The sequence below is a fragment of the Nyctereutes procyonoides genome, unplaced genomic scaffold (genome assembly GCF_905146905.1).
Source record: "Nyctereutes procyonoides isolate TBG_1078 unplaced genomic scaffold, NYPRO_anot_genome, whole genome shotgun sequence".
In the NCBI taxonomy this organism is placed as follows: domain Eukaryota; kingdom Metazoa; phylum Chordata; class Mammalia; order Carnivora; family Canidae; genus Nyctereutes; species Nyctereutes procyonoides.
In genome coordinates, this window is record NW_026575133.1 from 5,527,811 (window position 1) to 5,551,393 (window position 23,583).

General features: G+C 40.7%; 1 protein-coding gene across 1 annotated transcript in view; it reads right to left on the reverse strand.

Moving 5' to 3' along the window:
* PKD2L1 (polycystin 2 like 1, transient receptor potential cation channel) overlaps nt 1-23,583 on the reverse strand; it is a 105,366-nt gene that overhangs the window by 11,943 nt on the left and 69,840 nt on the right. Inside the window, exons 2-3 of the mRNA XM_055300044.1 lie at nt 17,647-17,931; nt 16,999-17,112 (exon numbers count right to left, since the gene is read on the reverse strand). Coding sequence (XP_055156019.1) covers nt 16,999-17,112; nt 17,647-17,881 — 349 coding nt within the window. The 5' untranslated portion in view covers nt 17,882-17,931. The remainder of the gene's footprint in view (nt 1-16,998; nt 17,113-17,646; nt 17,932-23,583) is intronic.

A 23,583-nucleotide genomic window follows, 5' to 3' on the forward strand; every position in this document is an offset into this window, starting at 1 on the left:
CACCTGCATACCTTCTCTTCTTGCTAATTCTTATTTCAGCAACTTTTTACTTTGTCTCAGGAGATGAGACCCCACCTCCATGAAATTCAATCTACTATTTCTCATACCCCAAATCAATACTTGGTAGAACATATTATCAGTCTACCAACCTGATTATTCTAAAGACACCTTTTATATTAATTAAACAAATGGTTATAATTCATTAATCAAAGTCTAACATGTGTGAAACACCATGCTGGGTCACTGGGTCCTATCCTTAAAGATTTCTATTGAGAAAGATATCCTAGAATGAACTTTTTTAAAGTACATCTTTAACATTTAAAATTGAATTATACAGAATAGAAGTTTTTAATAGTATGCTGACCTCCCCTGCTCATCTATGCACTTAGAATGAATTTATTGTTGTAGAATGAGCATGAGCTTTGGAGCTAGACTGACCTAGGTTCAAATCCTAGCTCTGTCACTTATAGTATAGATAGACTTAGACTCTGATTCCTTATCATTCCTTATCATTAAATGGGGGAATAAAATATCTTTCTTGTAATATTTTGAAGATGATAGATTATGTATTTAGAATGTATTGAACACAGTGGGTGCTTAGCAACTAGAAGTAGCCGCCCCATTATATGCTCCTCAGGAGACAAGGACTATGTTTCATTCATTTAGCACAGTGCCTGATATTTAATAGTTTCTCAATAAGCATTTGTTGGGCTTAACCAAAAGGGGGACAGTACCCCCAAAAGACTAGAATGAAATAAATCAATAATTTTCAAACTAAATAAAGTGTTATGACTCCATATTTGACACATTGCAGCAGTGTCATCAAAATAGTCAAGGATAATTCTTATTTAATAGATGTTGGAAATAAGTTGGAATATTCCTTACTCCAAGGAGAGCAATAAATTCGTAGTCTTGGGCAAGAGAAACAAAGCTAGTCCTTAGGGGCTTAGAGAGCAAGTACAGTTGGCCAGTAACCCTTACACAATGTGATGGCAAAAATGTTGATGGCAAAGCTCAATTTTCCTAATACCTCAACCGTCGAGAACATCAGATGAGTATCAGGCTTAGAGGTTACTGCAATCTGAACCCAAAAGCAGGACAGAGGCCCAGGATTAGCTAGATGGAGTGATTATTTCAGCTCCCATGTCTCTCTTCATCTTAATACAATATGGTGTCTGCAGCATGCATCAGAATTACTTCCAAGGCTTATTAAAACACAGACTGCTAAAGGTCTAGATGGGGCTCAAAAATTTTCATTTGCAATACATTCCTATGTAATGTTGATACTACTAGTTCTGAGACAATTCTAGAACCACTGCTTTGACCTGTCGCTATATAATCCCACTTGTCTTTGATAGAGTTGTCACAAAGGCAGGGGATTTTTTCAATGCCTCTTTCCTGGATTCTCATGACTGGGAGTGAGGAAGAAGAAATAACATATTTCCCAAGAAGTTTTCAGAACCGTCCTTCTGAGCTAGGGAGGGGTAGGAAAATTTTACAAACTACGGAGACCTCTTAAAACATCCCCTCCTCACTCCAAGGGAAAATCATGAAATCCATTGCCTTGTGGAGCCACTGGTAGTCATGGGAGTGAACCACATCCCTCCAGCATATTGTAGGAGAAAAAGATTGAAAACAACTTGTTGATCTTTCCTGTTGTCTTCTTTCCCCTACTCCACCCCATTAATTTCCTTTCAGGTAAATCATTTGGCTTTCCCATGAAGAACCAGCTTGTCTAAGCAGAATATCCAGTTCAGAGATTTCTGAATCTGACAGGGACTCAACATATCCATTCTACCATCATCCTTCTCCATGTCAGGAGAAAGAAAAGACCAGAGTAGCCACTTATCACCTCAGAATATCTATTATATGCCCTATGCTAAGTGTTTGACATGCCTATTTCATTTAATCCCACAACAGCAGTATATATTAGGTGCAATTATTATCATCATCCCTATTTTCCAGTCTCAAGCAGCTGAAGTAACTTGCCCAAGGAGCCAAGATTGAAATGCAAATCTATCTGCTTCCATAGTAAACTAATTCTGTTCTGCTCCTAGGACTGAGCTATATTCATGAATTAGAAGTTACAGGAGGGAAAATGTAAGCTCCAACAAAGGCAGAATTTCTTAACCACAAGGGCTTTCAAATTATGAAATGGACCATTTCACTAACATCCATATCATCTCTGAGAGTGTCAGCAAGGACTACCCACTCAGGATCACATGGAAGGGGCTCCTGCAAGGGGCACTCCTGGTTCTTTCCTTTAAGATCCAGTGAAGGAATTAGAAGTGCTCCATTTCAAAAAGCAACACTAGACCGGGAATGGGTGGGAACTAGAAGGAATCAGAATTTGAGTGAGTACATGGAATGTCCATATGCCAGTACATAACTACTTTTTAATGTAGTGAGGGCCTCATTGCAGCAAGTTTTCAGACAGTAGACAATGACTGCATGAGAATGCTATGAAGAAGATTCAGAGACCAGGTGTTGGTCTCATCATCCAGCACAGAGTATCTGATTTTTTTTTCTCCTGGACAGAAATTAAGTTGTTTTGTGTACACTATATCATGCCTTTTAACCTTGGCCTCAGATCGAATTCACAGTTGCTGAATAATAACAATAACTGACATCACTGACACATATTATGTACCAGGTTTTGCACACATTGTCCCCCTAAGCCCATAAAAACTTCAAAAAGGGGATCCCTGGGTGGCTCAGAGGTTTAGTGCCTGCCTTTGGCCCAGGGCGTGATCCTGGAGACCCGGATCAAATCCTGCGTTGGGCTCCCGGCATGGAGCCTGCTTCTCCCTCTGCCTGTGTCTCTGCCTCTCTCTATGTCTATCATAAATAAATAAATACATCTTTAAAAAAAAACTTCAAAAAGTAGGAATTACCATCTACATTTTATGCTACTAAATAACTTGTCCAAAGATCATATAGCAAGTAAGTAGAACTCAGATTCAAACTCATGTCTGCCTTACTCCAAAGACAATTAATTTAGCCACCATACATTACACTACCATATCCTCTAGACTCAAACTTTTCTGATTAGGGACTCTGACTCTTCTTCCAAAAATCAAGCCAAACATTTAGTATTACATGTTTATAAGGGTACCCTTATAAGAAAACTCAGAGTCTAATATCTGAGTTAGGAGGTGAATTGCAAAAAGCATTTGGTAGACTCAAAACACTACCATCTTAAAAGAAGCTCCAAATTCCTTCATTCTGGTATAAACAAATAATTGTATATAAATCTGGATCAAAAGTCATATTCTGACATAGGTGATTCCCCGGGGGAAGAAAAACTCACATGCACAAAAATGTTACCTGAGTTGTTCATAGTATTAAAAGATTGTAAACAACCTAAATGTCCTACAAAGAGGCAATATTGAAGTAAACTATGATATCATTGAGCCACTTAATGGAGTATTACACAGCCGCTGAATTGGTAATAAATATAGAATGCAAAATTTTTTCTGTGTTATTGTAACAATTAAATATTTTACAGAAATGCTAGGTATGTAAAAACTTGAAGAAAAAATGGACTTTTTAAAGAATGAGTAGTATAACAGGTGGATTTTATTTCTCTTCATGACCATGGCATTCAAGTAATGCTATAATAATAATACAATGTAAAAATAGTACAATTATTTTTAAAAATCTTTTCACCTATTTGATTCCAAGTTACATGTTGAAATTTCCAGGTTCTGTGTGCTATGTTAGATTTCACAATGGTTTCCTTAAGATCCTCTCTTGGTTAGGGCAGCCCCGGTGGCGCAGCAGTTTAGCGCCACCTGCAGCCTGGGGTATGATCCTGGAGACCTGGGATTGAGTCCAACATCAGGCTTCCTGCATGGGGCCTGCTTCTCCCTCTGCCTGTGTCTCTGCCTCTCTCTCACTCTCCTGAATGAATAAATGGATAAATCTTTAAAAAAAAAAAAAAAGATCCTCTCTTGGTTAATGGCATGATTTTATTTGAGATATCACACCTCTGTGGATCATCCCACATATGTTGCTAGCTGCTGGATTCAACCCTCTAGCTCTAGGATTTGGCTCTAGGATTTGGATGGGAAGCTTAGGCCAAAATGCTTTTCCCATGGCACCATTACAGATTCAGAGATTGAGCATGTAACCCGTTTCAGATTAAGGGGTCATGAAGATGGGGCACCTGAGTGGCTCAGTGGTTGAGCATCTGCCTTTGGCTCAGGTCATGATCCTAGGGTCCTGGGATCAAGTCCTGCATCAGGTTCCCTGCAGGGAGCCTGCTTCTCTCTCTGCCTATATCTCTGCCTCTCTCTGTGTGTCTCTCATGAATAAATAAATATTTTTTTAAAAAGGGGGGAGGTCATGAAGAGAGAGTTCTGAAACCTTTTAGGACCTTCTCTCTCACAGTAGATATGAATGAGAAAGCCCCAGAGTATTCAGCCCCAAGATGACACTGATCACACACCTGGAAGAACTGAACAAAAGAAACAGGCGGGGCTTTGAAGATGTCAGAAAGTCATTAGATTGATCATCCCTGAGCCCTGCTCTCCTTTGGACTTTCATTATGTACACAATAAATCCCATATGGTTTAAGCCAGTTTTTACTGCATTTTACTTCATTGTAATATAATCCTTACTTATATGAAAACCATGACATTTTTTCTTTAAATTGCATTATTTCCTGAGGAAAATGGAACTAGAACAGTAGCTTCTGCTACTGTTCAAACACCTCTGGAGGGCAGTCAATGACTTTAGCATATTTGTGCCAAAGTCTACATTAATTAAAATACATTATTACTCTATATTAAAGGGGGCTGCTGACCAAACCAACTGATGATGATATTCTAGGAACACACCTACCATCAATTCCTCAAGGCTCTCCAAGCTTTATTTCTGAGTAAATCCAGGCCTCTAGAATACAATAAAAATTTACATATTTACATGTATGTGTTTATAAGCACTTATATGTGTATATATATATATATACATATACACACACACATACATATGTATGTACAGTATACATATATATCCCTACTCCTAAAAATTCTTTAAGAACAGGGTTTAATATGTTTTTTAAAGAGGCAGATATAAAATACAGCCAAAAGAAATGTAGCCTCAGTTTGGATACTGTTTTTATCCATTATGATATTCCATGACTCATATAAAAATCCAACAAAGCCAACACTTCCCAGAATAAGGTCTCCTTCTTTTTTCTTTTTTAAAGATTTTATTTACTCACTCACTAGAGACTCACAGAGAGAGAGGCAGAGACACAGGCAGAAGGAGAAGCAGGCTCCATGCAGGGACCCCGATGTGGGGCTCCATCATGGGACTCTAGGATCATGCCCTGAGCCAAAGGCAGACGCTCAACCACTGAGCCAGCCAGACGTCCTGCTAGGGTCTCCTTCTTAACCTTTGTGCTTTTTCTTACTCACCAGTAAGAACTGTGCAACCTATTTATGTTCTTTACTTGCTCTGGCTGCCAGGAACCTCAGGCTTGGTTCTTATTTGCTGTACTTTTGTTTATCGTAGGTTTTCTGGTATAAGTTATCTTCCTCCCCTATCTTTTCCCATCTTTTTTTGCTAAGTCTTTTTATTATAGTTCTAATAAGCTGTATTTTTTTTAATTAGCTATATTTTTTGTATCTGTGCTTTTTAATGTAAGCTGGCTCAGGTCCCTTTCAGACACAGGTGGAGCATAAATATATTATTATTAAAGAACTATGACTGTAATAATTATTATTAATCATCATAATCATGAGCTTGGATAATAACCTGATTTTATCCATTCCAATGTTTATTGTAGGGATTGAATATTCTTGTCCTCTCCTTTGAACTGTTGGAAGATCTTCCTAGCTCAGAGCAAGAACAAGAAGTTGGCAGTTACTTTGTGCACCTACTTTCCCAGATGATTGCCATATAGGCTGCCATATACTACTGAGCTCCTTTCTTGTTCTTAATTACCATGTGATGGGACTTAGCTGTCATTTTCTAACAGCACTCTCCTTGGGTAGGAGAGTGTCAACTAATTGACAAAGAATCTTGAAGAGCTAGGGTGCTTCTGCCAGCAAGTGTATAATTACAATTGTTTTATATGTCTATACTACTCCTCTGTTGGAAACTTCATGCCTTCAAGTTTTTGAAACTCAAAAGACAACTACTCCTTCCTAAGCTGGATAGCTGTGAGGAAAAGTATGGAAGATGCTTCTCTAGAAATCTGGAGGACTCTTCCCTCTACCCCCAAACCCAGCCCTGACAGTCATTGTGAGGGTAAAACTTCCAGTGTTCCATCAATTTTCCAATTGTTGAAGAGTTGGAAGTTCCTTGAGCTTTACCAATTTATAAATTTACCCTGTGGCTACTCTGATGGCCTCTTATTGAGCCCCTCTTCTCACCTGGATTACCGAAACAGGTATTTCATCAATCTCTATATGTTTCTTTTTTTTAAAATTAATTAATTAATTTATTTATTTATTTATTTATTTATGATAGTCACAGAGAGAGAGAGAGGCAGAGACACAGGCAGAGGGAGAAGCAGGCCCCATGCACTGGGAGCCCGACGTGGGATTCGATCCCGGATCTCCAGGATCGCGCCCTGGGCCAAAGGCAGGCGCCAAACCGCTGCGCCACCCAGGGATCCCTCTCTATGTGTTTCTTAGTGCACTGGTTCCAGTTTGGCTTTGGTCCTATAATTTGGGAGGGGGGAAGTTTTATGGTTACTCCTCAGGGTGACTCTTCTTTCTTGTGAAATAAAATACAAGGCCTTGAAACTGTCACTTCTAATGCCTCCCCAACAGCCTCTGATAATAGTTTTACAATAACTTAGCAAAACACTTTAATACCCTCTCCTGGTGGAAAAGAATCAGATCTCATCAGCCTCATCGATGATTTTGTATCAGGGAGGTAGTGAGTGCCTTGGTTTCTCTGGGTTCCATTAATTGTTGCCATTCCCATGTCAAACTTTGGACAAGAGTTCTTCTCACCCTACTTGTCATAGACTACTAGTCATTTCCCAATACTTTTCCTTCCCTTCTTACATGATATGTGATGTTATCTAGAGGCATACGGCTTCCCAACTAAATACCACATTACCCAGCCTCCCTTGCAGCTAGTTATGGTGACTATTTACAAGTTCTGGCCAATAGAATGTGAGTAGAATGGTAGGCTTCCACTTACAACTTTCAGTTCATATCATTAAAAGGAAGAAATGTACTTTCCTTTCCTATTGTCCTTCTTCCACATAGCTGTAATATTGACATAAGAGCAGAAGCTGGACTATGAGGTAGAAGCAGCTGGGTGCACATGATTGTGGAGGCTGTGTTAGTCCAGAGCTTCAGCACACTCAGCACAGAGCCTGACCTGGGACTCGGATCACGACACTGAGATCAGGACCTGAGCTGAAATCACGAGTCAGGTGCTTAACTAACTGAGCCACCCAGGCACCTCCAGTCCAGGATTTCTTATACAACTCAGATTGTTATGTGAGAGCAAAATAAACTTTTATTTTATTTAAGCACTGATACTATGGCTAAATCAATATCCCAACTGAAGCATTTAATAAGATTACATCCATGTCAGATGGGTACTTTGGAAAAGCAATTTTTCTAGGAAAATTGGGGAAAAGGGGTTGAAGTCAACAAACTGACAACACAAAATTCCTATGTTAAGTCAAATCTAATCACAAATCTCCTGGTTAAAAATATTTACTGAGTATATAAAATTCTTTCTCCTTTGCTTAGTAGGAAGTTCCTCATTAAGAAATCCTCTTATTGTTGCTGTTCTCCTTGAGCAATTTCTTCTTCCACCCACACATTCTAATTAATGCTATTAGGTCATTTAAAATTGGATTCCAAATGCCTCATGTTTCTTAAGATGGAAAGTGGGGGAAAAAAAAGATGGAAAGTGGGCAGAAGAAAGTTGCAACTTAGAAATGAGAGAAGGGTTAAATCCTCAGAGTATTCACTAGAGGATTATAAAGCCAGTGTATTTTACTAAAATTCAAATGTATGTATATGTTCCCAGAAAATGGATAAAATTATATACACCAAACTATTAATAGTGTTTAGTAATAGTAGCCTTTAACATTTTCCATATTAATTGACTTTTTTTAACCAGAACTATGTATTAGTTAAACTTTTAATATTCTCAAGGTTTGGGAGGGCAAGGGGTAGAATTCTTTTGTGATGAAATGAGGAGAAACACTGTTTTATATTTTCCTTTCATACTTGCCCTTCTAGACTCTGGCAAAGCTCTTGCATATTCATAGCCTGAGGCCTTAGTTGGCTCTAGCTCCTACCCCTGCCTTCTCCAGGCTGAGAGCCAATAATGTTAAAACAAAATAAAACAAAAAACACAAGCAAATGGCAATGACTTTGGGTCTCCTCAGACTTGAATGGTTGCCTGTTTCTGAGACCCATAAGAGTTCCCAGGTCTCTCTGAACATTTTGTCCTCTGACATCCTGCCATTATCCTGGAGCACCCTCCACCATAGCATTTGTAGCTCTGAGTGTCACTATTGATTTACATGTTGGCTTTCTTTGCTCCTTGAAGGTAGAAGGTGTGTCTCCGTATTTCTGTATTTCAAAGCCTTTAACAGTTGGGAGGATCTGCCACAAAATAGGACTTCGTAAAACTTTGAATGAACGAATTTGTGAATAGTCAGGATCTTGTCCTTAGTTTGAACCTTTTGCTAATAAGCTCTCACCATTTCATTTGTTGAGCACTCCATACTGTGAAATAATGTGATTTGACCAGCTCAAACTCATTCTCCAAGCCAGTGGTGGTCAGAACCTCTTTGTAACTCTTAAACATTACTAAGAACTCCAAAAACTTTTTATTTGGGTTATATCTAACAAGAATTACCTTATAGAAATTAAAATTGAGGAAAAATTTAAATATTTATAATGATTCATTTTAAAATAATGATAACAAACCCAATATACATAAACAACATAATTTTATGAAAAAGCAACTATTTTATTACACAAAACAAAAATATTTCATGAGAAAAATGGGACTATTTAACATTTTTGCCAGCCTGTTTAATGCCTGCCTTTAAAGAAGATTTCTAGATTCTCATATGTGCTTCAGAATTCAGTCTGCTGCTATATGTTGTTTTGGTTGAAGTCTATAAAGAAAATATGACCTCCCACAGATACGTACTTTGGTAAAGGAGGACCTCACAAACCTCCTGAAAGGGCCTTGGGAAGCCCCAGAGGTCCTTGGAGCACAACTTTGAGAATATTGGCCTTTGCCTCATATCTATGATTAGAACCTCCACACAGGCCTAATGATGTGTCTCAACTTAAAATCCTAGATTTACTGCTGCCACCACGTAATAGCATAAAGAGATTATTATCAATATGATTATAATTCCTGACATGTGTCCCATGTTTCATAGTTTTCAAAGTGTTTTCCCATGTAATGTCAGACATGGTCTGACATTGCCCATGAGCAGTTTCCCTAATGTTAAATGCCATAGTTCAATTAAGTAAATTTCAAAGATCTAATTGGCATTATTAGCTAATCCATGATTTGGGCAGCATCCCATCTATCAAGTAGAGGAGAGCTCCAAAGGGCTACAGAAAAGGAAAGATTTTTAAAGGCACACAGAGAGTGGAAAAAGGAAATTATTATCAAAGAAGCCATTGTTTTAGCCCTTCTCTGGGGGGACTGAAGGAGTCTATCAGTGAATTTCCTAATGCTGGCCAGGAAATTCCCATGCTGACTGGTTATAAGTTACATTTTTGGGGTATTAAAACTGCAGTTAGGTTAGTATTAAGTCTTGATTTACTGATATGGGGCCTTAACCTAAGTGACACCATTTAGGGCCTGTGGTTTTCTTGTTGACACTATGAATTATGAAATTGAAATTTATATGATCTGCTCAGGGTCATTCAGCTGGTCAGAGGCAGGGTCAATACTCAGACTCATGCTTTATGAATGTGAGCTACATGTTCTTTCTCTAGCTACTTACATCAGATATAGAATATCTAGATTTTGTCAGCTACTGTTGCCTGCTCTCCTGTACTTGATCAAAGTATAGTTAAAGGTAAAAAGCCTTTCCTTGACCAAGAAGTGGTATTTAAATGTACTACAGTATTCCTAGAGACCAATGGCAGCCTCACATGGGAGAAAACTATAGGACAGGTGGTCACCTAGCAATGGACAACAGGATATGTCCAGGGTCACCAATCTTGTAACAGTGACCCAGGCACTCAGAATTCTGGGGCACCAAGGAATTCTGCTACAGCAAATATAGGCCAAAGCCTGATGGTGGACCTAAATCCTTATTATTTAGATTGAGCTAACTCAGATGACTTCGCCTTAGTACTAGAGGGACTTTGTAATTCTCTGTGTCTAGATGGGCCATGGGTAATTGAACATGCTAGGAAAAGCATGAAATCATGATCCCATAGCCAGTCTTAATCCCTGGCAACTACTTCTAGAAGGCCTAGTCTTTCTGATCCTCAGCAAGCATTATCCTGATGCTTTCTCAGGCTTTTCTCAGATCTCAGGCTTCCAGTGGGTTAAACTTTACATTTTAATATTTTCCTAATTTATACCTTGATGTGGAATAACAACTGATATATATTGAAAGCCCACTATGTGCCAGGCACTGTACTATTTTTAGTTACCTGTTTTCCACCAATCTCACAAAGGCACTCATTATCATCATTCAATATATAAGGAAATCAGGGCTTCCAGAGATTTAAATATCTTGACCTACCTTTCCAAAGGCAATGGCTAATAACTGGTTGCATTTGAACCATGTCACCTTATTCCAGGTCCCATACTCTCCATCACCATTGTACCTTCACTAATGTCATGGTTCTATATGACCAATTATCCTTCTCCCATCATTACAGTCATGTAGGGTATAGGAGCTCACACACAGACATTTCCTGAACCTCCAACATATTTCTATTACTTTCCTTGTCAATTCTAGGAATGCTCAGTCAAGAAAGAACATCTTCTATGAAGATTCCTCAAAAAATTAAAAATAGAATTACCATATGATCCAGCAATTACACTCCTGGGTATTTATCTGAAGAAAATGATATCACTATCTCAAAAAAGATATCTGCACCCCTATGCTCACTGCAGCATTATTTACAATAGCCAAGACATGGAAACAACTGAAGTGTCCATTGACAGATGAATGAGTAAAGAAAATGTACCTATGTATGATGGGATATATTCATCCACCAAAAAAAGAAATGTTGCTATTTGCAACAATAGGGATGGACATTAATGACATTACACTAAGTGAAATAAGTCAGACAAAGACAAATACTATGTCACTTATATACAGAATCTAAAAAAGTAAACCCCACCAAACTCATAGATACAGAGAACAGATTGGTGGTTGCCAGATACAGGGGCATGAGGGGGTTGTGAAATTGGTGAATGTGGTCAAGGTACAAAATTCCAATTTTAAGATAAGTAAGTCCAGCATGGTGATGTAGTGTACAGCATGGTGACTACAGTTAACAATACTGTATTGTATATTTGAAAGTTGCTAAATCTTAAAGTCTCATCACAAGAAAAAAAAAGTAACTGTGTAGTGATGAATGTTAACTAATTGTAGTGATCATTTTCCAATATATACATATATAAAATCATGTTTTACATCTAAAATGAATACAGTATTGTATGTCAATTATGTCTCAATAAAGAAAAAAGAAAGACATCTTTTTCCTAACCTCCAAACTTACTTCAACCTCTCCTGTTAATATAAGATTCCAGCAATCTAGGGCAGAACCTTGAGATCCACTCAAAAAAGGCAGAGTAAATAGAGGGAGGCATTTCCTTACAACCAGTGACGAATAAAGAGCAAACAGTTGACAATAGTTGGTGTGTAGACACAAGTCACCAAGGGCTGAGGGTCTCTGCCCTCCTCCTCAACTGCATGGTGACCAGAGCCCCCTCCTCCTCAACTGCATGGTGACCAGAGGCAGCCTTCTCCTGTCTCAAAACCACTCCTAAACAGGGCCAGTCCCAGGTGCACCTTTGAGATAACAATACTGTCTCCTAAAACAAATAGTCATTGTTTCCACACAAAGACCTTCAATGTTTCCTCCATCAACAAAAGGCTACAGCCATCCTGCCAAGAAGACAAAGGGCCAGAAGCCCTTTCATAAATATCATGATGGTGGGAGGAGATGAGTGGAGGCAGGAAGATCATTCTCCATTGCTTTCTATGTGGAGGAATAGGACCAACTCCACCCATCAGGGACTGCTCTGAATTACTGATCATTTCTGAACTATTCATAATGACAAAAATAACGGCTTCATAATCTGTGAAATGAAAATAATATCTATCCCTTACAGGATTGCTGTCAGGATCAAATGAGATAATAGGCATAAAAGCTCTCTGTAAGATTTAAAAGGCTGCTCAACTGATATGGTTATTGTGGGAAGATGAATGGTTCACCTACATTGCCTGCATGAAAAAGATAGCTCTATTTTAGCTGATGAAACTCCAAATAGCTCTGGTATCTAGCACCACCCAGGTCCTAGAATAAAGCATAAGGGAGAAGAAATGTGGTCAGTATGGCTGACCACTATAGTTTATGAGGGCCCGTCCCAGGCCAAAGTTAGGCTATTTTTCCTAGCCCCAGGAACCCAAATCCTGGAAATGAGCCTCCTGGTGGTTTGTCCTTCACATAGGGTTTAATGCTCTAAACCTCACCTCCCATCCCCCCCTCTTGTCCCTCTTAAAACATACCTTCCTTAAGCAATTAACACAATTTACACACACACACACACACACACACATATATATATATACACACATATATATAAAATAAATTAAAGCATAAGAGAACTGTCCATCCTCACTAGTGACCAAAGATGAAAGCAAATTATACCATTTTATGTCTACTTAATAATAAAAATTATAAATGAGAATATCCAATGTTTGTGAGACTGTGACAAAATTGGTATGATCTCAGAGTACTAGTGGTGTAAAAAATTTGTATGATCCCCTACAAAGGCAAAATGACAACACATAAGCAAGTACTAAGAATCTCCCTCCCTGGAAATTCCCAAGGAAATACCTCAAAAGAAATGGCAAAAAGTACCAAGTATAGATATATTTACCTATGGTTGACAAACAGTGAAATAACAAGAGAAATGTTTCAATTGTGATGTAACTGTAGTCATTAAATAAAATATAAAAGCTACTTACAAACATGAGGAAATATTTAAGATATAATTGTAAGTGAAAGGGAACCATATGCAGGGTGCCTCGGCGGCTCAAGTGACATGGTTGCCTTAGGCTCAGGTCATGATCCCGGGGTCCTTGAATTGAGACCCACCTCAGGCTCCCTGCTCAGCGCGGAGTCTTCTTCCCCCACACCCGCCTATGCTGTTCTCTCTCACTCACTCTCTCTCTCAAATAAATAAATAAAATCTTAACAAAGGGAAGTAGGTAAAATATGTAAATATATGGATAAGGGCTGATAAATCACGATATGTTTGGTAAATTATAGGTGAATTATATTTCAAAATGTCCTTTAATGTTTTTGTTGTTTTTTTTTCAAAGATTTTATTTATTCATAAGAGACACACAGAGAGAGAGGAGAGAGACAGAGACATAGGCAGAGGGAGAAGCAGGCTCCCTGCAAGGGGCCCGATGTGGGACTCGATCCTGGAATTCAGGAGGCAAAGGCAGATGCTCAATCGCTGAGCCACCCAGGCGTCCCATCCTTTAATGTTTTTATATCATTGTAAAAATACAGTAATAAGAAGAAAAAAGTAATAAACTGGTAGAATTATCTCAAAATTATGCTTCTATTAAGGTAGGACAGGTAGTTATCCTTGCTAAGACGTTGATAGGTATTGATAAATTAATGTGCAACACACTTCCATGTAGGGAGGCTGTAGTAGATTCTGGTTAAAAGCCTCAAAAATTGAGTCACTGAATTCCTACTTCTGCCACTTACTTGCAGTGTGGTCTTGGACAAGCCATTTGACATATCTAAACCTTTCCTGATTTATAAAATGGAAGTGATAACAGAACTGATATCCTAGAATCATTGTGAGTAGTTAATAAGATAATGTAGATAGTGTAGTGCTTTTATTCGATAAAAGGTTACCATGTGTGCTGGTAATAACAATGATGATGGTGGTGGCTATAGTGATTAACTAAGGTCTTCCAGAGAAAATGCCTTAACTTAAATGATGCAGTTCAAATGATATTATCCCTATATGTGAAGCTAACTACAAATCAAATAGACCTTGCTTTTTAGAGCAGTTTTAAGTTGAAAGCAAAATTGAATGGAAGGTATAGAGATTTCCCATATCCCCTTGCCTCCACATATGGACAGGCTTCCCCATTATCAAAATGCCCCACCAGACTGGCCCATTTACTGCAATCAATGAACCTATATTGACACATTATTATTCAAAGTCCATACCTTTCTTTATGTGTTGTATATTATATGGGTTCGGACAAATGTATAATGACATGTATTTACCATAATATTTCACTTCCTTAAAACCTCTCTGCACACCACCTATTCATCTCCCTCTCCTCCCAGATCCCTGACCCTTTTACTGTCTCCATAGTTTTACCTTTCTCAAAATGTAATACAGTAAGAATCCTACAAAATGTAGCCCTTTCAGATTTGCTTTTTTCTTGAAAGGTATTTTTTATAATCAGTCTAGAGTACTAAGTAAGTATTTTGAAATTCCACTAGGCAATACAAAGATCATTACTCTCAATGATTGTGTTAGATTATTTACACATGTTATCTCCATAAGTATTGTTATCCTTGTTCTACCAACAAAGAAGTGCCCAAAGTCACAAAACCAGTATGTGGCAGAGGTGGTATTTGAATCCAGTTTGTCTGACTCCAATGTTTATATCTTTCCATTATGTCACAGTGTTTATCCTAATACCAAATATGGGTCCTAGAGCATCTGCACCCAGTCATAGGAACTTCAGGGAAAAAGCACACTGATAAAGATTCATATCCAACTACATGTCACTGAAGCTCTTAGAAGATAGTATCCTGATAGAACAACACAATAGCCACCCTGTTTAGTGTCAGATTTTATCCCTATCATTGTCAGATTTGCATCCCTATCATTAGGCAGGAGAACTTAGCATAGAGACTAGCAAAATTATAAGGATCTAGTTCAATGTTTCTTAACCTTTTTTGGCATTATCCCTCAACTCAGCGGCCTCTCTAGATGTTTTCTTCCTCGCCCCAATTAAATTTTAATAGCACACAAACGCTACATTTGTTTATGTACTGTGGTTTTTTGAGGGCCAAAAACTTTTGCAATATCTAAGTTGTTTTTCCTTTTCTTTTTCTTTTCCCTCCAAGAAACTACTACCCCCTAGGGGGTATATCAGCCCCACTGAGAATATATAGTCTAGTTGCAGATGGTCAGAACTCAGCGAGACTGACCGCTGAAATACCAGGGAGGTGAGGTCAGGACCTTGGAGAGTGCCAAAGTAGCCCTATTGAGACCATGTCCAAGGCTCACTATAGCTTCTAGATTTGCTTGAAAGAAGAGACTGGGGAAGGATGGGGGCTTGGAAATTAGGAACAGTACTCTTTACTACATATAGGAAGTATCAAAATGTAGAGCTCTAGTGCTTAACCGGTATGCTATACTGACACTAAATTGACTCAGTGTCCCTGATAAGGTTGTTGTGAGGATTAAATAAAATATCACATTGATATGCTTATCTTAGGACTATCATCTTTCTACTCAGCTTTCCCAGAGATCTTCTCTGATGCAACATCCAGGCATTGATCCTCTTCCCAGAATGAGAAGAACTCAGAATGTACCATGTTACTCCTATGCTTATAACTCTTCAGTGGTTCCCCTCAAAGCCTCAGGATAACATCCAAATTCTTTATCATACCTTATAAGGCCTTTTGTGACATATCCCTGCTCATATAGCCAGTCCTGCCATTTTTTACCACTTTGTTCTGCAAACTCTCTGCTCCAGACACACTGACGCAATCTCACTAAACTATGATCTCTGTCACCTCCAGGGCTTGGCACATTCTGTTCTCCCCTCCCAGGAAGTTTGCTTCTTTTCACCAGGAAGGAGCTAAATCCTCCTTATCTTTCAGCTTTTGTTCAGATATCATTTCCTTGGCATATCCTCATAGATACTCCAAATCTGAATACAACTGAATTGCATCACAGAATTCTATGGGGTCATATGCCCATGGAGTATTTCGTCTAGTACTAGGCATCATATAGGGAGGGCATCAGGTCTGGAGACCAGGATGGTGACCATTATTGAATACTTTTTACTATACGCCAATTTATTTACTAGTACTAGTTACTATCCACTGGGGTAATGACTTTATGGATATTATCTCATGTGAACTTAATGTAATCCTATTGGGTTGGATAGGTATAGATTAGGAAACTGAAACCTTTCCAATTTGTATCTATAGCTAGAACTTCAAGTAAGCATCCTTCAATGCCTATGGCATGGTGGTCTCTCACATGGGAGAATCTTGGGTCCATTGACCACAACTACACCACTTGCATCTTTAGCCCTTTTATTGGGAATCCAAGCTCTAAGGCCTGCTGAACCTTTTTCCTGCTGCCTTTAAAGAAATGGGGATCAGACATAGCATAAGAACTACATGAAACCCACCAAATTATTTGTCATTCCAAATAGAAAGGAATCATTTCCACTTTAAACAGAAGGGTAAAAACTTCCACTTGCCAAAAGAACATGGGGGCTGCTAAGTTAGTGTCAGGAATGTGAACTTAAAAACTGTATTTCCCTTGTAACTCTTGACAAAATAAGGTTAAAAGCTTTCTAACAATCTGTCTTCTTCTCCTGAACCCCGTGACAAGTTCTTTTTAATCAAAATATCTTAAGCTGAAAAGGTAATCAGGACACAGCCTGCTTACATAGATAGATGCTGTCTCTACAGGCATTGCTGCAGAAGTGTGTACACAGATGTTGTACACATAGATGGCTCTTGCAGCCGGATGTACACAGAGATAGATGTTACTCACAAAGACAGATGTCCACCAGGAACACGATGTATACTAAAAGCTCCCGCAGGGTGGTCTTGACGTAAAGCTCCCGGTTCTCAGCTGTGTTCTCAGTCAGAGTTGTTCCCCAAAGTCCTAAGGAACATTGGAGAGATGCCTGGGATCCCCAGCAGCAGGGTTCCTCCCAGTTGCCCAACCCATCAGTCCCTGGACTTTACTCCCATTTCTACCCAGGTCCTCTGCTCACACATAGCCTTATATCTTGGCAGGATCTGGCTACTCTGACCACATTCAAGCCTGACCACCTTCATCAAACACCCTGAGGTAGACAGTGGAAAAGACATTGGGTGGCAGAGAATGAAGACATGGGAAGGAGTTCCTTTCTTCAGGTGGGCCAGTTTAGGGTATCATCACAAACATCCTCCCTCAAGCTAACTCTTTCATACCTTCCTGGGCTCCCAGAGATAACTGTACCAGGCTCTCCCTCTGAGAGACCACTAGACTGGCCCCTGTGTTCTGGGGACTTCAGCTCTAACAGACAATTCTTAAAGCCCAAAGAGACTGAGATCCCACTTCTTCTTCAGGTTCTATCTCCCTTCCAACCCAAAAGCATTTGGGACCCCTCTCCTAACTCCAGTATCCCAGGAGAACCCTCCTCCCACAAGGTACCTCTGATGCCACGACAGATCTGGAAGCAGCAGCTGGACACCAGAGTCCTATATGCCTTCTCCTGGGGTCCATCTTCAGGCTTTTGGATTTGGGGTTGTGGAGGCATTGCACTGGAGATGGTACAGATCTTCAGTGTCCCATGTGGGGAGGGGGGACCACTGTAGGCAGGGTTGTCCCAGGCTCCACTCCCCATCTTTTGGAGCTCTTGCCCTTCCGGACTTTCCACAGCATTCATGGGGAATGAGGTAGGGGGCTGAGTGAATGAGGTGAGGTACCCACTGTCACCTGAAGAAAGAGGGAGGGAAGACATAGCCCAGTCTAGACAGCAGAAGGCAAAGGAGCAGTGTGAGAGCAGCTGGTCTCAGGAAGCCTCCGCTTCCTGCCTTTTGTAGAGGGAATCTGTACCAGCTGGGGGGAGGGAGCAGACAGGAGGGGGTGGGGAATGGCCATCAGTCCTGTCAGGGGCTTTCTCTCTTCCTTTAGCTTCAAGAAAGGGGGTGGGAGGGGGCTGGAAGGCAGGGGTTTGGCAGGAGAGAGAGAAGACTGGGAGGGAGATGTGGAGATTAGGGTGGAAGGAGGGAGGGGTGAGAGAAGCCCGTGCTAGGGGGAGAAGAGGGCTGCCTACAGAAGGGGCCTGGTGGAGGAGTGGTCCCAGGCAGACAGAAGAGGAGATGAAAAAGCAAGGGGAGGAGCTGGCAGGAGAGGATGGCTGGCAGACTCCATTGCAGGTTTGGGCTAATTTCCACTAAGAGCTCCTGAAAGGGCCGCCATGGATTGGGCTGTGGACCAAGGCCAGGACTGGAGACTGGAAAATACTGCCTCTTCGAGGCTCATTCAGTGGTGTCTCAGGCTCCTTAAATGTTCTCACCTTGAGCTGTCCCCTGGTGGAGGGGGACTCCTATATCTGGAGGAAAAGAGAGTGGTGGGAGGAGCCTCTGATTTAGACACTTTAGGGGCAGGGTCTCTGACCACTGTTGAGGTGCAGGACTGAGAGGGTGGCACCCCAGAGTTCTAGATTGTCTATATCCTTCTTCTGAGGTTTGCCCTCATCTGGCTTCTATGACAGAAAGGAGTTCCTCAAGGGTGTGGCGTTCAGCCTAGGGAAGAGCCTAAACCCTGACCAGGAGAATGCATCAGAGAGCAAAGGACAAGGACAATGTGACTTGGGACTCCTTAAAAGGGGTGGATGACTGGACCCAGCTCACCTGACAACTTTATTTTATGGCTCTTAGTACTAGACTAAGGACTATAAGCATGAACACAAAATGGAACTAAGAGAGTTATCAGAACTGATCTGCTTTCTTTTCCATTTCAAGTGTCTAAATTAAAACCCTGGCCTGTATGCCTGACACCTCCCTGCTTAGGCCCTGCTCCGGCCTCTGATCACTTGCTCTGGCTCACGTATGAGCATATGAGATGGCCTGGAATGGTACCAGTCCCACAGGTGCTGGGGGTTACATCCTCCTCGATGGCTGGAGTGGGGGCTGCCCTCTCTCCAACTGCTGGTTCACCATCTGAGCCACTCTACTGCTCCACTTGACTGAAGCCCACCTTCCCCCTCAGTAAAACACCAGCCTGGTGTCACCAGGCTCGAGTGTCCCTATAAAGAGATCCTGATCCCAGACAACTCAGGGCTGGCCTCAGGTCCTTGATAGGTGTTCTCCAACACTCAAGAAAGGGTTGAAAAAGCAGCAGCTATCTTTTACCTCTGGCTCTGCAGCACGGATCTCCTGCCCCAGTCCCAGAAACTATTAGGGAATTAACTCTGCCTGGGCTGGAGTTAAGGCCTCTCTATGAGCTTTCCTAGATGGAAGGATTTCATCTCTACATTTTTCTGGCTAATGAGACATATTCCAAGGTGCTTGTTTTCTTTGGGAAGACAAAAAAAAAAATTTTGTGTGAAATCAGCTGATAGTGAAAGAACAGAAGCTGATATCTCCACCCACAAACTTTTCAAATAATTGCAAAAGTATCTCTTATTTGCAAAACTGAAGATTAGGACAGAGGTGATGAACAGGAAGCTAGGAATATAGTTCAAAGGAGAGGAACAGGAGATGGTTTCTGATTCTGGTTTCTGACCCTCCCTCCCTGTGACCTTAAGACCAGAGCTGGGCTGCTTTATTCGTGGTCACCCTCCTAGAAAACATTGCTTTGCCTTTTTCAGTCTTGAGCATTCCCCACATGTGTGTATCAACCCATGATACCCTTGGGGAGCACAGGTTATACAACCAGCTTGAGAAATTTTCTCAAAAGGTGCTGAGAAATCCTAGGATGTTTAGTCTTATTCAAGAAGCCATAAATATAGTAATCAAGTGGGAGCTCCTGATGATTTTGTGTCCAGCAGTTCTTCATGCTCCCAACCTTCATGGCACTTGGTTTTTTCCTGAGTGGCCAGACCCTGTTAATATGGGCACCCACTACCAGATTCCTGTGGCTCAGACTTCCTTTTAGCAATTTAGCAAAATCTAAGAGGTATGACCTTGAAACCCAAACCTCCAGGTTTAACTCTTGGTTCTGCAACTTACTAACTGCATGGTTCTGGGCAAGTCCATTTGAGACTTAGTTTATATATCTGCAAAGTGTTTGTATTAAAGTCTGCCCTGCTGACCTTAGGGCTATTTTAGGATTAAAATGGTAAATATAGAAACCTTTATGAACTGTGTGCTATAAGGCACAAAACAAATTTAGTTATTCTACCATAGCATTCATCCTGTGTATTCCACTCATATAGAGCAATTCATCTTTCAGAGAGATACCTTCAGTCAGGACTCTGTTGTCATTATCTCTGAGAGACAAGGGTCCCAGAACCCTCTGTAGCCACACCCATTCCATTCCAGCTGACACCAACAGAATGGAATGATGGCATTTCATCTGGAGGCTATTTTAACAGTAGTGTGAAATGAAGAGTTCCAGAAGCTCTTAGAAGAGTTCCATGACCACATGCTAAGTCTTATTGTCTATTAGAACCCAAAATACTTCTTCATCATGATGCCTCTTAGCCCACTTGGCCAACTGGCCCCATTGCTTCACTGGGATACATTTTTTGGTTGCATGCTATCCTATTGCATGCACCAGGAAAAAAGGATTACTACATTTCTCCACCAGTACATCCCCTTTTCACCATCCTAGCCAGGCTCTTCAGTGCCACTCAGATCCACTTGGTCCTGACAAAGAGCCCAGAGACAGCAAAGGCCACAGGATGGAAACTGTGGCTCATCTTTCTCTAAGTCCTCCATCTAAATTCTTCCAGGATAAGTCACCTTCCATATTCTAGAGAAAGGAACCCTGCGGTGACTCACAGTCCAGATTCTACAGGGAGAAACAACCTTCAAACCGCCTTCTGTGTTTTACATAGTGACTCTCAACCTTTTCCACTCCAAAAAACATAAAAAATAGAGCCCACTCCATAAGTAACAGTGGCTCACTATGGCAATGATTCTCAGTAGGAGACACTGGAGATCACTTATTCACAAGAAAACCCTGCATATAAGGGCTTACCCTTTACCAATATACCACCAGTCATCTACATGGCAAAAGTACTGAAATTTGAGTAGCTGAGGTTTTCAGCAACAAACACAGTGGATCAAGCAAACTGACATGAGTAGGCTATTCCCAAGGGAACCCTCCCTCCCTGTTTTTGTGCAATAAACATCATAGCACTGTGCCAGGGGCCACCATAAGCCACAGCTTCTCAATACCTTAGAACAGACAAGCCAGATCCATTGGAAGATTCAGGTATATGAAGTCCTGTTGTAGCCATCCCAGCCCAGAAAGCCAAGAAAACAGCACTTTGTTGTATTTCATCAGGGACTTCAGAGAGAAGCTGGAGGAGACCCACCTCCCTCATCAAAATGACCAACTTTGGTCTTTTACTTCCTTCCTATTACCTCCTGGATTTAACAAGTCCTGCTGGATTTCCATCTCTCCATAGAGAACCTTTTTAAATGAGCCCTCCAGCTTTCCTACCATTTCTAGAGAACCCTCCTGGACAACTATCCCCATTTGTCCATGCCTTCTACAGAAGACTGGACAGGTAGAGGGAATTAACCAAATCCAGGCGGTGGGAGACAGATGATGCCATCAACAAAAATAAGGAAGTTAGTCTTCAGTTTGCCTGGAAACTTGGGTCTGAGGCTATTATCATGCCCCCTGCTGAGTGTAGTCTAGACATGGAGTGCTCACATGATCCTGAAATAATTAGTCAGCATCATCACTTCTAGGCAGTGCTCCAGCTGTGGCAGGCAAGGTTCTGTATAGGATGGTGAGTGGTAGCCTGGCCTCCTGCTGGAGTGGGTGGAGTGGGGGGGAAAGAGTGCCATATGAATTGGAAATGCCAGGCTGGAAAGAAAGGGCGATGTGAAGGGGAAAGAAAAGCATGAGAGAGAAAAGGGATTCTGGGGAAGAGGAATTGAGAGAACACAGTTCTTTCCTTCAGAACAACTCATCAAATATCATAGGAGACTTGATCGACTGAATGTCCCAAGCCTGTGAGAGGGGAGACTGCAACACCAGAGCAAATCCCCCAGGGGCTCACTCTTCCAGTATCATTTCAGGGGCTCAGGGCAATCACCCAAAACTTCCTTGTCTCAGCTTCTAAGGGCCCCATCACAGGGGACACATTATTTTCCACCCTGAGTCCTCATTCCAGTCATAATTCATTCCACAGGTATTTACTGAGGGCTGTCTAGACCATGGGGACTCAGGGATAAGCAGCAAATAAGATAATCAGGGCCCCTATCTCATAGAACTTACTTTCTTCTTCTAAAGAAGATAGGCATTAAGCAAACACACAGATAATTTATGATTTGTATTCATAGAAAGTGTTGAAAAGGAGAAGTACAGGGTGCTATGAGGAAATGAGACGGGAGACCCGAAGTTCTAAGGCAAATGAGGAATAAAATCATTCCCTCCAAGAAACTTAGGACCCATCCAGCCTTCTCTTCCCTCAACTTGAGGTTGACTTTGGATGACACAAGAAGAAGCAATTTTAGTATTAGAAAAGTTTCATTAGAAAACTCTCACCCTGAACTCACCCAGAGCTGCATGTCATACGGTACTGCCATTCATTAAAACTGATTGGAAATTTGAAAAAAAAAAAAAAAAGATACATACACATGATGGATTGTTGTGCAGAAATCAACAGTTTGAGTAGTGTTTAATATCATGAGAAAATGCTCATCACAAGCTTTGTGAAAATTATGGCATATATATCTACAGAGTCCAAAATTTATGTGTAAATTATACCTGGATGCATAGAAAAAAAGGACTAATGTTAAAGAATTTTACAAATTTAGTAGTGATATCTCTGGATAGATGCTTTTTATTTCGCTAATTTTTGTTTTATTTTGTTTATTTTATTTTTGTTACTTTTTTGACAGTGATTATGAGTACTTTCATATTCAGAAGAAAAGTATTTTTTTAAGATTTTATTTATTTATTCACGAAAGACACACACACACACACACACACACACAGAGGCAGAGACACAGGCAGAGGGAGAAGCAGGCTCCATGCCGGGAGCCCGATGTGGGACTCAATTCTGGGTCTCCAGGATCACACCCTGGGCCAAAGGCAGGTGCCGAACTGCTGAGCCACCCAGGGATCCCCAAGAAAAGTATTTTTAAAAAGCCAGTAGTCAGTAGTTATTGTGTTCATAAAGACTTGAGGTGCATTTTCATCTTAGACTCACAGAATCTCTTACGTGACTACCTTCACCACACTAGCTCTCCACATTAGCCAGGAATCATGAAAGTTCATTCCTTGACATGGGAGTCATCCATGCAATAGATTTGTTTATCACCTGCTTGCTCCAAGATTTTATATAAATCGCTACTTCCCTGGAAAACAGTTGTGGAAGAATACTGATGAAGCATGTGATGAGTATGAGAACAGCTGCTGGGAGAAGTACAGCATCTAACAGCAGCTCCGAGGAAGGAA